Source organism: Simochromis diagramma, unplaced genomic scaffold (assembly GCF_900408965.1).
Source record: "Simochromis diagramma unplaced genomic scaffold, fSimDia1.1 OVJJ01000091.1, whole genome shotgun sequence".
NCBI lineage: Eukaryota > Metazoa > Chordata > Actinopteri > Cichliformes > Cichlidae > Simochromis > Simochromis diagramma.
In genome coordinates this window covers 564,266-580,442 of record NW_024386901.1, presented here as the reverse complement: position 1 = coordinate 580,442, position 16,177 = coordinate 564,266, and the positions used below count along the sequence as shown (strand labels likewise).

Sequence of the window (16,177 nt, the reverse complement as noted above, 5' to 3'; positions counted from 1 at the left end):
AAGCTGCCAGTAACAAAGTAGCTTATGATACAATTTACAATTGCTGTTATGAGACAAGTTGTTGGTGTAGACACAACACATTCCTTGAGTTAGGTCATTTTTATTACTGGTCACAGTTAACCAACTTTAACCTGATATCTTATTAACCATATCACTATATTGTTTGAATAACTTTAATGTGTATTTCCTGAAATTTCCCCCCGTGATGTTGTTCATTAGTGAATAGAATCTGTCTGGAAAACCCTAAAAATGTATTTGAGAAGTGAAAACCAAGATTTGCATCATTCTGAAAGTGCTTAAAACAGCCCCATTGTGGTAAACCATGGGCACATAATGTATTTAAAGGCAATATAATGGTAGTATATGCTTTATGCTTCAGAATTTTTTTTTCATTTTCACTCAGCCATTGGAGGAGGAACATTTCAAAAATCTAACTTACTAACTTAAGACATCTAATACTAATTTCATCCAGGATGGCATTTCCGGAGTTTACTTACAAACTTCTTCAAGTAATCAGAAATTCTGTGGGTGTTTTGGTGCTCATAGTCATCTTCTACATCCTGCAGTACATTTTTAACATGCATTTTTTATGCTCGTGTGAACCGGGCCTGCATCCAAATGGTGTACTGTACATGGTTCTGCCGCCTTTGATCCTCGCCTTTATTGTCATCATTGTTGAACCTTTTCACCAAAGAAAGATTTTTTACTGGTGTCACTCTTTCTCGAGATGTGCTATGTGTGTTGGCAGCTATGTCTGTAAGGTTTTCATTAAGTGGATCAGTTTGGCGGCTGTATGGATATCTGCTGTTCTTTTTGATGGAGACTGGTTCGTTTGCCTAAAGACAAACTTCAACAAGAACCAGACTGGAATTCCATGCAAACAAAATCTGACCTATGAGGAGCAACGGATTATAGGAGACTATATGACTCAATCACTTGTAAGTAACAACACACAACAATCATGCAACATCAATTTGACTAACATCATTTTTAAACTAAAATTCATATGTTAAAAAATGTAAGACAATGAAATTTTGTTACATTTAAAAGCATTTTAGTTCTACACTGTAAAAAAAGTCAGTAAAATATACAGCAAAACACCGTCAAATTCCAACGGTAATGGAGCGTAAAAGCAAAAACTTCCTTTTACTGTATTAAATAGATTGAATAACCGTTAATTATGAGACTGGATAAAACTTTGTTTTTTACTGTAATAAAATGTTGAAATTATAAATATTTTCTGTGAAAACAAATAAATATGCATACATTTTACAGTTACATATTGTAATGTTGAAAATGTCTGAAAAACTTAGATTTTACGGTATTATTTGAGTAAAACTACATCTTTTGGGGTTGTGCACATTGGAATTCACAGTATAAAGCTGTAGATTTTTAAGCAAACAAAAACATTCATTTTTACAGAAACAAGATGTTAAAAAATAGGGTCCACCGTAATAATACAACCAGTACATACCATTAAAAAAAAGCAAATATCAGCAGTGAAAGACAATAAAACTGATAGTATTTTTTTATTTTAAAATTCAGATACTGATATACAGATTAAAAGTTAGGCCTGCAGTATATTATTGTTAACCTTCTGATAAAAAAATCAACAGCAAAAGAAGATGTTAAAAATAAAGTTTATGGTTGTGAATAAAATTGATTTCAATAATCTTTTTTTAATTATTATTTTAAAACAACTTTATGTTGTTGTGTTACACGCCATATTATCAGACCACCTTAAGTGGGTCGCCCTTAAATTTTGAATTTGTGTGATCGCTGTTGATTGGTAGCTAAACTGCTGGTAAACTGTGTACAGACGTTTTACGTTCGAATTGCAGAGAAAAAAAATCTGGTAGCAACATTGTGCAGTATGAGCGAACCATTTCACCAAAAAAAGGGGAAGCAAGGCAAGACATGGCTGCAGCGGTCTGCAGACGTGACTTCTGATCAAATTCGAACCTCCTAAAGAAACAAAGAGCGACGTTACATTGCGGGATGACGTCACCTGAAAATGACCAATAGCGCGGCGCGCTGCTGAGCTGTGTGCCAACCGCTCTGTTTTCATGCAGGAGACTCAAGTTGGCTTCGCTAACGGACACAGTTTTGAACTGGTATATTAGCGCCATTTATTGCTGCTTGGACCACAGCATCTTTGGAATTTGTAGACATCCTGGCAGCTTACAATTAGTTCGAGGTGAGGTGAGTACATGCGACTTCAAGTTATCTCTGTTATAAAAATCCACCAGCCCAGCGTTTATAGATAATTTTAGCAGTTCGTTTTTTTATGAGTGAGGTTGTGAATTTAGTTAGCATTTGTGAGTTGAGTTAGCATTACTGTTGCGAGGGAAGCATTGCTCTGGATTAGTTTCTGTATATGGCGTGCTTAATTCGCTAGGGAGGAATTACCAAAGTACATGGAGTTATGTTAACGTGTAATTTCTGTGGTAAGGTAGTTCAGTCATCAAGGGGCTACGTGCTTCATTGTAAACTGCATCGGAATGAGCCACGTTGTTTCTTTCGGTGTATTGAAGCAGGCTGCAAGCAGACATACACCAGGTATGGCGCGTTTAAGGCTCATTTTTACCGAAGACACTCTGCCCCCACCCATGTCACTGGTGTGGTGGTGGTTTCTTCGTTTACATGTGCAATGGCGATGTGTGAACATCAGTGTCAGAACTCTAAAGAGTTAATAGCTCATCTGAACATCGGACACGTGGTCACTTGACCAGTAAGAGGATGCACAAATACCTTTAGAGTTAAATCATCTTTTACTGCTCACATGTCACGTAAACACAGAGTTTTCAGACAGCAGCATTGGTGATTTATATAGAGAGTCTGCATGTCAATCATCATCTGTTCCAACCACATCAGATGACTTTGTACCCTTGATTTCCGAGCCTGCTGCACAGTCTATTACACATGAAGATAACATGGAAATGCCCCCTGAATTCTGTGATCTTTTTCTGAGAAACGTTTCACTATTCTACTTAAAATTGCAGGGTCAGTTTCTACTGCCTGCTTCAACCATACAGAACATTGTAGAGGAAATGCAGAACATGCATGAGTTGGGACAGACATACAGTTTGGGTAAACTTGCATCACTGTCAAAAGATGACACATCGTTATCAGAAGAGGACATCAACAAAGTCTGCGAGTCTGTCAAAAGCTATGATCTTTTTTCTGCATGTCATACCGGGCCATTGAGGACAGTGCACTCCAGAGCTCAGATCTTTAAAAAAGCCTTCAACTATGTGGAACCAAAGAAAATATTTTTAGGGAGAGATGAAAACAGAAAAGATAGGTTTGCCTATTATGTGCCTTTAAGAGAGACTTTGAGATGTCTGCTAGAGTCTGATCTGTGGCAGAAATCAGAAGAGCCCTCTACTGAGCCTCCTGCTGATGTTCTGTGTGACATAAGTGATAGTAAGCTGTTTTAAATAAAATGATTTTTTTGGTCAAAACCCATTGACTTAATTGATTTCTATCCATTAACATCTTACATGAAGTATGGGTACCAAATGGTTCCATTGAAACACAGTGTGCTGTCACAATAATGGTGCTGTTAGTTTGGTACTTACGAAACACTGTATAAAAGTGTAGTATCAAGCAAGATCAGCTTCATATTTTAAGACCAAAGGTACCACTTGGTGTAAATTGACCTTTATTCACATTCTTTTATCAGACATCTTGGAAATGGGGGACAGCATAAGGAGTTCCATTACTAAGGTGCTGCCGGACCTGTCTGCCTCAATCCTTGAAATTGTACTGGAGGCACTACAATCATTAGGAGTGGAGACATCTGAGAAACAAACCAGTAAGTATTATGATTTCATTGCACAATAGCCATGAAGGGCTTTCTGTTTTTTCTATTATGCTTTGGCCAAGGTCCAAAAAGTACAATTAATCTATTGTTTGTGATATTGTTTTACAGCACCAAATATGGAAATTTCAAGCCAGGCCAGCATATCGTCTCCATCTGTTTTAAGGTTTAAGGGTGGTGGCACAGCTAAGACCCAAGAGTCTCTTTCAAGGTTAGTAAAGTAAACAGATTCAAGAAGATATTTTACACATTTCTTTGTCGTCTGTCTCTAAATCTTATTTTGTCTTTATTATGATTAAAAAGGTTTGTTTTGTTCCTTCCCTTTTCAGACACTGAATTTGAGCAGAAACCATAAGGATACTCAAAGGACCTGTGACTCTCAGGAAATGGTGAGATTTCAGGTCATAATCTTTTTTTTTTCCATTAAATTAATTTTCCTTTTTCCCTTTACAATATTGCTGTTTTGTTTTTGTAAACAGCATCAAATGAGAGGGACAGATGAAACAGTTTCAAGACAATGGCAGGAAAAACATGCTGAAGATTGAAACAAACCTTGGCTGGAAATATTTGGTATGTGTTTTACCGTAAATCAAATTGTTGAAAAACATTCAGCTACACTGCAACACAGGGAAACTTGATTTGCACTTATTTTGTTACTTTAATTTCTTGTCTCATTATTTTTGTCAGTTATTATTGTTTATGGTGTATGCCCTTGTTTTCTTTCTGAATGCAGAAGGTATCTAGCCAGTCCACAATGAAAGCTTCGTTGCACCCCATGAGTCTTCTGGCAGAAATGATGGCGTCTGTATTCTTTGGTTTCCCTAAACATCACACCCTGCCTGTTTATACGAGGCTCTTCAATTAAGTCTGCACCCAAAGATTCAATGAGAGGTAAGCAGTGGTATTATTCAAGTTTTGCTAAAGAAAGATGGACAGGAGACACTAATCTTAATCAGCCGAGCTCAGGTTCATGTCCAGGTGAGCAGTTTCACACGCTATAAAATGCAGATTGAATGATAGGTCTCATCACCATGCATTCAGCCATTAACTTCAAGTTCTATGATAAATCAATACGAAACTTAAATACGTTTTCCAACAAATTATGATTGTGATTAGGGCTGCGTTGTCTATGTATTACTTTTACATAAGTAGATTTAAAGTATAACTATTGCCAAAACGCAACCTGGGCTGTTTTTTTACTGTATCGATTTTGATGTGCTCAAATTTATGCCCCGGCCCCCTAGTATTCCCATTCACTGGCTATTGACCACAAAACAAAATCACGGTCAATCTCAAAAACGGCTCGTTTGTCGTAATTATGCTTTTAGATATATGCTTGTCTCGTTTACAGTAAAAAAAACAAAACAAAAAAAAAAACAGCCCAGGTTGCATTTTGACAATAGCTATCCTTTAAGAACTGTATATTTTACACTTAAGAAATCATTTATCATTAGATCTGTTTTTGGCAGCACGTTTTGTTCATTTCTGTGCATTTTGCTCAAGCCACTGATCAAGCTTTGTCCATTTTTTTTGCTGCAGAGGGGATCCTGCCAGTCCAAAGTGAACTCCTGATGGACATTGAAGTACTCCTGCAGAGCTTGTATCTTCAACACCATGCGCATTAGAAACTCCACCGAGTCCTTTCCTTCACCAAGGCAGGACCCAGTGACTCATTACTGTTGATAGGTCAGGGGCAGGTAATATTTTGTTTCATGTTTATTCATTCCTCCATGGATTACCAGCCATATATATGGACACATGCTGTATTCTCAAGATCTATGCTGTTTTGTAGGAATGGAGAAAATGATATGTTTAGTCTGTTTTCAAATGGTATGTCAAATTTTCTCATTGTTTATCAGTAATATTCTCTACCTTGGTTGTATATGAGCATCTTTAGATTTTTCTATATTTAGCGGTTGCAAATGTAAAATGTACGGTAAACCATTTATGTTCCTCATATTGTACTGTATTTTTAGCGGTAAAATACCGGCAGCTGTGGTTGCCAGGAATTTACCGTAAAATGTATCTGGTCAAAATAAAATGCTGTAATTTGTTATACAATTTCACTGTGTTTTTTACTGTCAAAGGTTTTAATAAGGTTTAACATATTTCTGTTATTTTTACAGTTATTTACAATAATAGGGTCTATCCTATTACTGTTAAATTAACAACAAATTACTGTAAATATTATTATATTATAACTTTTTTTTTTACTGCAAATATCCGTAAAAAGCTATGGAAAGTTGCATTTTTTACATTAAATTGCTGTATAATTGACAAATATATTTGGTTTTTTCTATCATGATTTTGGTAAAATAATACGTTGTCTACCTTAAAAATTAGGGTTACAAAACCAGTATACCGTATTGTCTTTTACAGATTCCACATTTTTTACACGGTATATTCCTGGCAACCACAGCTGCCGGTATTTTACCGTAAATTTGACAGATTTTTTTTTTTACAGTGTACCTCCATGTAAGGAAAGTATCACAATGTTTTACTTAGTGCGCTCAGAGCATCAAGTGGATGCTTGCGCAAAATTCAAAAGCTGTGTGTCTGACTGACAATAGAGAAAGAAAACATCACTTTAACAACTGTCCATGCTCAAAAGACCTTTATGTACTGCCAGGTTATTGGAAGCTGAATGTTAAGAAATGCGAAAAGAGTTGAAATAAACTTGAACTTGACTAAAAGAACAAACCTACACTTAAAACAAGTATGTGAATTGTTTTCAAACTGTATCTTTTTTTTTCTTTTCCAGGATTATGGTCTTTTTCTCATCTGTGGTTTTTTATTTGTCTGGACGACCTGTGAAATTAAAAGACTGTCTTGCAGCTGTTTTAAAACAAGGCCACGCTGTCAGCCTTACTACAGTGTAGTATTTGAAGACCTTCTAGCAGAGGAAGTCAGTATTCACCTAAACGACAAACTAAAAGAAATGGCAACAGAAAAAGCAAAAAACATCTGTGAGCCCTACCTTAAAGCTATTAAGCTGTCAGGAAACGATGATGATAATGACGATGCAAACATTGCTGCTTCTGAAGCCTGGGAGAAAATTTCCATCCCTGGTTTCTACTTGATGGAAGATGAGGAACAATAAACAGCTGGAGACACTGTAGCAATATTTTAAACTGTCATTTGTTAGAACCTTTACATCTATAAAAGTCTGTATCTCATATGTACATTTCATGTGGACATTTTATTTAGTCAGTTATCTATTTACCTGTTAATTTAGAAGACGTTTTACAAACGAAAATCTGTGTTATAACCTTTTGATAAGTTTTTCCTATATATTTCCTAAATAATTTTACTTTCTTTCTACTTTTTTTGCAATAGTTTACTACACTAATTTTGAGAGAATATGACAAGAAAATCATGCATATGATCGTTTTCTATTTATTTGTGTCAGAAAATATTGTTCAACATTAAGAAAACACATGGCAAGGAAAGAACAGTTCAAGCAATAAACTTAAATGTAAACAAAAATGGAATACATAGTATTTTTCACTGGAATTAAAATGTGCATCACCTGGCTCATGTCTGTCCAGCCCAAAGTGTGTGTGTGTGTGTGTGTGTGTTGGGGGGGGGGTGATGTGTGTGTATGTATCCATGATTGTTTATGTTAATAAGAGTGTGGGGAGTGAGTTGGAGGGCGGGGTGGGGTGGGCTGCTTTTAACCATGTAAGGCACTTTGTGCTACATTGCTGTATGAAAAGTGCTTTATAAATAAAGATTGATTGATTGATTGATTGATATGATTCTTTTGAGTATAATGTACTTAACATTGGTTTTTTGTTTTTTGTTTTTAGATAAAAGGAACTACAATTCAGCCATGAAAAGTAGTCCAATAATAAAGGAGGTGTATTAAGCAATAATGTTCATGTTCCAATTAAACATAATTTTACTCTTGAGGGCATTCCAGTCAGTGAGTATTCCTGCTGTCGTCTTTTCTGGATGAAACTTGCATGCAGAAGGAGAGCCTGGTATTGGCAGACTGGGACTGCAGAGGGCACACTGCTGGAGATTCCACCATCGTGAATGTGACACTTACAAATGTAGGGTGACAATATGGAGATGTAATTGCATGGGGTCGCCACAAAATAATCACAATCAGAATCAGAATACTTTATTGATCCTTAGGGGATCCCTAGGGATTGGCTGCTGCAATGCTCCTGCACCTCAGATGAGGAAGATTCTGCAGACTGAAGGCAAGTCATCATACACTACCAATCAAAATTTTGGACACACCCACTCATTTAATGTTTTTTTGGCTTTATTTTACATTGTAGATTCTCACTGAAGGCATCAAAACTAGAATTAGAATTTTTTCCATCCAGAACTGCCTTACTTCTTTGTTGCATAGATTTAAAAATGTGCTGGAAACTTTCCTCAGAGATTTGTGGATAACAACACAGTATGTGTTTATGTGTGCTTCACGGGTACAGGTTTAGTATGGTATTGATAGAATATTAACTTGTATATCATTTGATAGAGTTTCATCCACAAGCATGTTTTTATTTATATGGCATGGTATTTTTTAAATGGCACTTTCCAAACTAAACATGATAAAGTCATAATACTACTGAATGAGACCATAAAGTCATTAGAAAAATATATACTGAGGTTTTAAATCAAGCCAGAAGTCGAGTTCTAGACAGCTACAAGGTTGCCCTCTGCTGGTCAGTAGAAAAAAAAAGACAGGTATATGACATTTCCACCCTGACTTCATTTTAAACCTGCATTGTGCAACTATCTTTTATATACAGTGTATCTGTTTTTATGTTTGGAATTTAACCTTTTTTTCTTTTCTTTTTTAACTAAGTCTTAAATAGTCATAGGTTTTCATGAACTATGGCTTTTCTACTTGGAGTAAAGATTTTATTTCTTGAAATTACAGTGACTCTCTACCTCTACCTCTGGAGTTACTGTACAGCTCTTCTTCCATTTAAATCTACATAAATACAGACAGTGTCTAGTAACCATGGCATAACTGGTTTCAGGTACTCTGAACATTTTAATAAACCTTTTTAATAAATATTCTTGATGAGATGGAACTGGCACTATGCCTTTCAAAAGCATGTAAACATATAGCTCAGTGCTATCTGTAAAGTTACTTATTTCATATTCTGTATAGTTTTTCATATTTATATCCTGTTCATAGCTTGTACTCACTACAGCCTGTACATACTTATAGTTATAGAATATTCACAACATACTTCATACCGTGTACATTATAACATACCATAATAGACCCATTTCTGTAATATACTCACATATCTATATTATTGCTAATATATATTGTAATATATCTATATCACTAAAGCACTTCTGGATGGATGCAAACTGCATTTCGTTGCCCTGTACCTGTGCATGTGCAATGACAATAAAGTTGAATTCTATTCTATTCTATTCTATTCTAAGCCAGTTTCTCACAGATCCACCTCAGAGTAGCATCACATGAGCGGTCGTTCCAGTTTTCTTCTGTATCCTTGCCAGTTCTAATATGTGCACAGTCTTCTTCACCCCACTTTGGATCACCACCACCGTTATCAGGCTGCTCAGCCTCCCAGTACCTAACAGGTTTCAGAACAAGACAATGGTGACACTGTTAATCTCTAATATTAGAAGTCTTTCCATGATTCCCATTTTTGTACACATTTACATTTTTTTCTGTACTGAGCCTAAAAATGACAACTCCAGTAACACTGATATTTGTACTGCGCAAAATAAATCTTTGGTTTTTTGTGTGTGTAAGGCACCTCCTCTGCTTTATGGGTTTAGCAAATCTAAATGATTTAGTCTTAATGAACAGAGACATCGCAAGTCATTATTTAACCTCAAAGTTCTATGTATGGTGTATGATACAATAAAGGCTTTAAGTGGCATAAGTGGTAGTAATATGCTCACGTGTAGTATGGTGGTTTAGTTTGGTTAATGTCATTTTTGTTCTAGTGCACACGTGTCGAACTCCAGGCGTCGAGGGCCGGTGTCCTGCAGGTTTTAGATGTGTCCTTAATCCAACACAGCTGACTCAAATGGCTAAATTACCTCCTCAACATGTCTTGAAGCTCTCCAGAGGCCTGGTAACGAATGAATCATTTGATTCAGGTGTGTTGACTCAGGGTGATATCTAAAACCTGCAGGACACCGGCCCTCGAGGCCTGGAGTTCGACAAGTGTATACTTTTTAAAGTTATTATTACATTTTTTTTTTGACAGTGATTTTAAGGTTTAGTCTAGAACAGTTTAGAGTGGCAAAAACACTGGCCTGTTCACCATGTATGCTTGCTGGTATGTGTCAAAATACTGTCAAGAATTCCAGGATCAAATATAAATATTTTGGGATTCCTGTCAATCGCTTGTCTGTTGTGGTTCATCTGCGTATGCCATGGTACGTTTTTTCATTGGTATGTTTTAACTCAGATGCAGTTCTTGGCCTGCTTGAATGCCGCCCCATTAAATTATATCAAGTCTCTCCCATAAAGGGACAGAAGATCATGCTATTTGCCTTTATCATGTAAATTACTGCCACCTTGTGGCAACAGTTGAGTATTGTCTGTGGAAACAGCAATGAGAATCCATCTATACTTTCTGTTGTCATGCACATTTCAACGTCCCATTATCAAAGCCTGGACCTGGATCACTTTAGAGCCCAGCAGAATTTTGCGGTTATTTGCAAAAGCACACCATGGATAAATCCATGCTCTTTGATGCAAGACTGATGGAAGACCAGAGTAGAAGCCAAGCAGAACATTGATGTTTATGATCTGTAGGTGATTATACACATGCACAGATTAATGTAGCAAATAAAAAGTAAATGAGCAAACTGTAAAAGCAACCAACTCAGAACCGCATCTCTGGCAAACAGCTGATGTACAGAGGTAGTTTCAAAGTGTAAAGTTAATACGTAGAATACATGCACGATAAAATGTGGGTGGGGCTTAAAAATCAAATGTGATTCTTGACAGATTCATTCTCTAAAACCATAAACACTTGTATGTATGACAAATAAATACAGAACATTCTTTGCATGCTGAGCAGCCAGCATTGCTTGTGATATCTTATGATCTGCACAACAAGTAATGCAAACTACCTAATCCTTTTCTTTTGTTCAAAATGGGATACTCTTCAAATCCAAAAGTGATAAAAAAAGTGAAAAGAAACAGTGATATGTGGTGATTTGCATACTTTGTAAACATTTTTAAAGAAAAACAAACAACAACAAAAACAAACATTTTTTTACATCAGTAAATTTCTACACAAATTATTTTTAAAATTTGATTTCTTTCTCATTTAATACATGGTAAAAATTATATTTAAGAAAGGGAAAAAAAGGAATAAAATAAAGAAGGGCCTGTAACCTTAGAGTGAGAGAAGATCCATCAACCCATTTCCAGGTTCCCTCATTGCTCCCATCCATCAAACCAATCCAGCTCCATGTTTCTGACTTTGTTAACTTGGAGAGAAAAGTCTGTTTTTAATGATAAAAAAAGATACAAATGATATTTTAAAAATTGAATCATTATTATAAAACCATTAAACAGAAAATTAAGCTATTATACATTAAATTACATTAGGGGTATTGTACCCCATTTTGACCTTGAGACTAAGACCACCATAGACCCCCGCCTTCAGTCTTATGCACAGGGCTTGTTCATGTGCTACCATGATTAGAGCCTCCATGCTGTCTTTCTATCCAACTTTGTCCAGCCACTGGTAGGATTTTTTGATATCAGCCACTTCTTCTATCTGCCCGTAGTACATACTGTCCTTCCATGATGTTCTTGCTCATCTTTTTTTCTCAGGTTTCTAATGCCTGAGGTATTCGCCAAGCACAAATTAATTGTGGCCATCTTCCTGATGTACCCATTTTTGTTGTTTCATTCTGGATGATGGTTCTGACAATCACTGGTCCTTATCCTCCTTCCTTTAGCTTCACATAAAATGTCAGGGTGCAGGACGTGGGGTGAAACCCTCCATACATGGTAAAGAGCTTTCTTGTCTTGATGTCAGGGACTTCTATCTTCTCCTTTGGCGAGCTGGTTATTCCAGTAGAGTATATGATGACTGGCAGGTTGTACGTGGTGATTCAGCAGATCTTGTTCTTGCCATTCAATTGATACCTTAGGACTTGACACTCTGCTGGTATTTGGTTGTGGCTTTTCTAGCGGCCTCTTCATGGTTGCAATTTGTATAATTCTAAGGTACTTCTAGCTGTCCTCAGTGTCTCCAATGTAGCCTTCTGGCAGTGCAGTCTCCTCAGTTCTGACTAACTTCCTTCTCTTTCTCCAAAATCCTACTATTTGGCATCAACTCACCCCACCATGATGGAAGAAGATACATGCTGAGTATGACTCAATAAACACTAAAAACACCAGAAACTTTCCAGTTAAAAACAAACAAACAAACCCACACACATGGCTTTCCATTCAGCTAAAACAACTTTAAGAATGTCATTCTTAAAGATCATTGGACGCAATTCGATCTGTAGTTACTGCGTTTATTTACTTACACATTATTATGATTATGGTCATATCATTAACTAAGCAGTCTGGTCAACTGTTAGGGAAGTACCTGCTCCTTGTTGCAGTCAATGACAACTAGATCTGCTCCTTTGTCTTTGCAGTCCTGTCTGGCTCTTGTCCATGAACCAGAGTCATTGGAGAGGAAATAACAAGAACTACTAAATATCCTCCATCCTGCTGGACAAGTTTTCTCTCTCTGTCTGGTTAAAATTAGTTCTTTCTTTAACTCAGTGATGCTTGAATTCAGCAGGTCTCTCTCTCTGGTCATGAATGACATCGCATTAATAGAGGCCTGGAGATGCTCGGTCAGGTTGTTTTTGAGAAAAGAGAAATGTGCAGCTTCACTGTGATCTGGAAATAAAAACATTTAGAAAACGACATATTTATGTTTATTATGTTAAGGACAAAACTAACAACTGAGTTGGTCAATACTGACAGGCTTTGTTACAACATATGTTACCTATGGCATTATTATTGTGCCTCTGTTCTATGAGTGCAGGTTAAATTTTTTTTAAAATTTGCAAGTGCAAATGTTGCATTTTGAGGAGAAAATTATTTTGAGTGAAGAAACGTTTAATTGGCGCAAACAAAATTCATTTCTGCGTGCAAGAAATGTATTTCAGTGTTTGCTATTATGCATATAACACAATAACAGCCCCTCTTGCTCAGTTGCTGGCTGTTCTCAGTGTGACGTTCATGCTCACAACATCTCTGCTCGGTGCACGCTCAACTCTCTGTACACCATTCTAGGTGTACCAACCAACCAATCACAGACTTGGATGTGAAAATTCTGATTGGCTGTTACGGTCTCCAGTCAGCTTGCTAGCTATTGCAATGCATTTTCGGTTAGTATGTTTAATTATTTCATTTTAAAATATATAATTTTTTAAGACCACTGTTGGTTTTAATCTAGTTTAAGCTACACTTTTCTTCGCTCAAAAATAATTTACTCCACAAAATGCAACATTTGTGCTTGCAAAGTTTTTTTTTTACGTGCAGTTAGAATAGAGGCACAAAAATGACACCATAGTTGCCACCTAAGAAAGATGGTGTCAGTTAATATTGGAATAACGGGGTGCCTGCAGCTTGGTCCTTTCAGCGACTGAAATTATTTGATGTGTACATGTGTTCATGTGTACATTACATGTACGCTGTTTAGAAATACATTTGGCCAAACAATGTTTAATGCAGTGGCACTTTGGAGTCACTGGAATCCATTGACTTCCGTATCTGTAAATAAAAACAGCTATTCTAACAGTGCCTATAATTTGTTATTTTCTCTCATACAATGACAATGAAGCTAGTGTAGAAGAACAATAAATATCTGTTGTTATTTTTATTTGTTTTGTATTCATGAACAGCCATTTTTTCTTATTATTTTCTAATTATATACAGTGATGTAATGAAGTTATAAATAATTCGATGATAACTGATGACTGTGTTCTCATAGATGAGCGAACTAAACGAGCACTGAAGGCTTGGCATAAACTGCCCGTATGAATACGGAATACAGAATATAAAAATGAACTGAATAAAGCTAAATGTGAACAAAACTCACAGTGAAGACCAAGGCCAATGAGCCCAACCAACAGGGAAACACTCAGCAGCCCCAAAGTAAGAATAACAGCTTTGTGAAACTTCCCGTCAGAGCTCTTTGGACCTGATAAGAAAAAAAAAAGTCAGAGATGTCTTTCACATAATGCAACATATGCAACATATACTCAGTTACTGCGGTACAGTAAGTCTGGACTGGTTGTCCGTCTTAAGGCTCTGAGTTAGAATTACTAGAAACTAATTAAAGGAGACATCCTAAATGCCTACATCTAGATAATGATACCACTGTCTCTGATAACATACTCTGATTAAGCAACTCTGTTAGTCAAGTACAGTCAGTCACTCCACCTTGTTTCCCTAAAGTAGCAGGCCAAGAAATAAACGCCCTAAGCGACGGTCAGCTTGTGGGCTAGAGCAACCTCTTAGAAGCAATAAAAGCTGTAATAGCCATACACATATTTTAACCTTTACCGTTTAACAACACAATTTAGACTTTAAATGCAGGTAAGATATTCATTTAAATCACGAAAGCCAATTTCTATAAATCACCAAGACTAATCATAATAGATGAAATGGGATAACTGCCACTAAATACCACTATGGTCTCATAGTTCCTCCAACGTCCATAATTCAACATCACAAAAAATTAGCAGCAAAGAAAAGACTTGTGGCTCCAATTTTTAGATTACAGTTGTTTGGCCATAATTAACCGCCTGGAACACTCTGAAATATTATATTGCTGAGACCGCTCCAGAGACTCCAGTTTCACAACACTTACAACTTGTTTTTAACTATGTACATGGTTACCCCGCTGAGTTCCTATTCATCACATTACTTCAAGTCCTAGATGGATGAGGTTTGGGGGATTTCAGTCCTTTGACAATCTCCATCAAACTGGAAATTCTTACCTGTTTGAATTGTTGAAGAGCTTCTGTTGACTGACTTGCCATGTTGAACATTGACATAGATTTCCTCCATCTCTCCTGAGATAGTCAGCTTTCTTTTAGAGAGTCGGCTCTGCAGTACACGTTACTTGAAGCATAAATGAGGAAGTTTTTAGCTTAGTTCCTTCTTGTCTTTTACAGAAGTTTTATCGGAAGTCATACTGTATGTGTTGAACCCAGAAGTGTCACTTCTAATAACATTTCTATAACACAGTTTAAGTTTGAAGTTTGAAGTTTCCTGGAATAGTCTGAATGACTAATGTTACATGAAAAGACAGATATACAACAAAATTCAAAACTCAGCAGAAGGTCTAGATCTTGTCCCTTGAAGTTGCTCATTACCCACTGTGTGGATCATAAAAGTATAATGAAAGTGAGCAGGCAATCTGCATATACATTAATCTCACAAAGATGCACTGAAATCACCAATCAATCACATTCCACTCGGCCTTGTGTCCAATGAACTTCAATTCAATTCAATTCAAACTTTATTTTTATAGCACATTTAAAAGAAAGAGAGTTGACCTAAGTGCTTCACAATCAGTTAGGAACAAGAGAAGAAAATAGAGAAACAAATACAGATAAATGAGAGGACATTGTATTAACATTAAAAAACAGGTCTGAGGTTATTAACTTGAGTTAAAAGCCAACATTGTGGGAGGCGGGGATAGTTCAGGTAGAGTGGTCGCCCCTTGATCGGAAGGTCGGGGACTTGATTCCACCGAATCCAAGCTACCCTGAGGTACCCTTGAGCAAGTTACAGTCTCTACACACTGCTCCCCAGGCGCTGGATTGGTAGCTGCCCACTGCTTCACTGAGTGAAGGGATTAAATGCAGAGGACTACAAAATTTCCAACGTGTGGGACTATAAGAGGTTTAAAATGGAAAAAAGGGGAGTTTTAAGACGCAATTTAAAAGACTGAATAGGATTCAATCGAGACCTCGGTTATATTAAGAGCTCTCAGTGCTCTTTTGGGGTTATAAATGTTGAGGAGTTTGCTTAAATAGCTGGGTGCCATATTATTTAAAACTTTAAAAGTTAAGTAAAAAAAAAAAATCTTAAAAGTAATATGGTATTTGACAGGGAGCCAGTGTAAATTTGCTGAAACTGGAGTGATACATTCATACATTCTAACATCTGTTAAATGATGAGCAGTATTTTGGACTAACTGCAAGACATGAGTGGTGAAGACCAAAATAGAGAGAATTGCAGTAGTCCAGTCTAGAGGTGATGAAGGCATGAATAAGTGTTTCTAGGTCTTTTGGAGGGAGATAAAGCTTCACATAACAGATAAAAACTGGTTTGAACTGTGGACACTTGCCTCTCTAATT

At 36.6% G+C, this 16,177-nt stretch overlaps 1 protein-coding gene and 1 long non-coding RNA gene across 5 annotated transcripts; one reads left to right on the top strand and one right to left on the bottom strand.

The window, feature by feature from the left end:
• Nucleotides 1-1,759: 1,759 nt before the first annotated feature.
• On the top strand, nucleotides 1,760-5,884 carry LOC120735455. 4 transcript variants are annotated; one of them, XR_005696254.1, is made up of 7 exons: nucleotides 1,760-2,197; nucleotides 3,686-3,817; nucleotides 3,935-4,034; nucleotides 4,153-4,212; nucleotides 4,303-4,393; nucleotides 4,557-4,714; nucleotides 5,363-5,884. It is a non-coding gene; the product is annotated as an uncharacterized LOC120735455 (long non-coding RNA). The 4 variants fall into 4 exon arrangements; XR_005696253.1 differs by having other exon boundaries at nucleotides 1,760-2,202; XR_005696255.1 differs by lacking the exon at nucleotides 1,760-2,197 and having other exon boundaries at nucleotides 2,716-3,817; nucleotides 5,378-5,884.
• Nucleotides 5,885-9,239: 3,355 nt separating this feature from the next.
• Nucleotides 9,240-15,011, bottom strand: LOC120735376 (CD209 antigen-like protein C). The gene is made up of 5 exons (XM_040034714.1): nucleotides 14,810-15,011; nucleotides 13,906-14,007; nucleotides 12,397-12,698; nucleotides 11,184-11,278; nucleotides 9,240-9,396 (listed from the first exon to the last, which is right to left on the bottom strand). The coding sequence occupies exons 1-5, from the start codon at nucleotides 14,877-14,879 to the stop codon at nucleotides 9,240-9,242; spliced, it is 726 nt and encodes a 241-aa protein (XP_039890648.1). The 5' UTR covers nucleotides 14,880-15,011.
• Nucleotides 15,012-16,177: the final 1,166 nt, after the last annotated feature.

What these genes read in the sequence shown, in the direction of transcription:
- LOC120735376 (XM_040034714.1), bottom strand. Translation starts at nt 14,879, where the DNA reads ATGGAGGAAATCTATGTCAATGTTCAACATGGCAAGTCAGTCAACAGA. An exon ending in TTGACTGCAACAAGGAGCAG is followed by an intron (nt 11,279 to 12,396) that starts GTACTTCCCTAA and finishes TTTCTCTCCAAG; the next exon opens with TTAACAAAGTCAGAAACATG. An exon ending in GGATCTTCTCTCACTCTAAG is followed by an intron (nt 9,397 to 11,183) that starts GTTACAGGCCCT and finishes GAAACCTGTTAG; the next exon opens with GTACTGGGAGGCTGAGCAGC.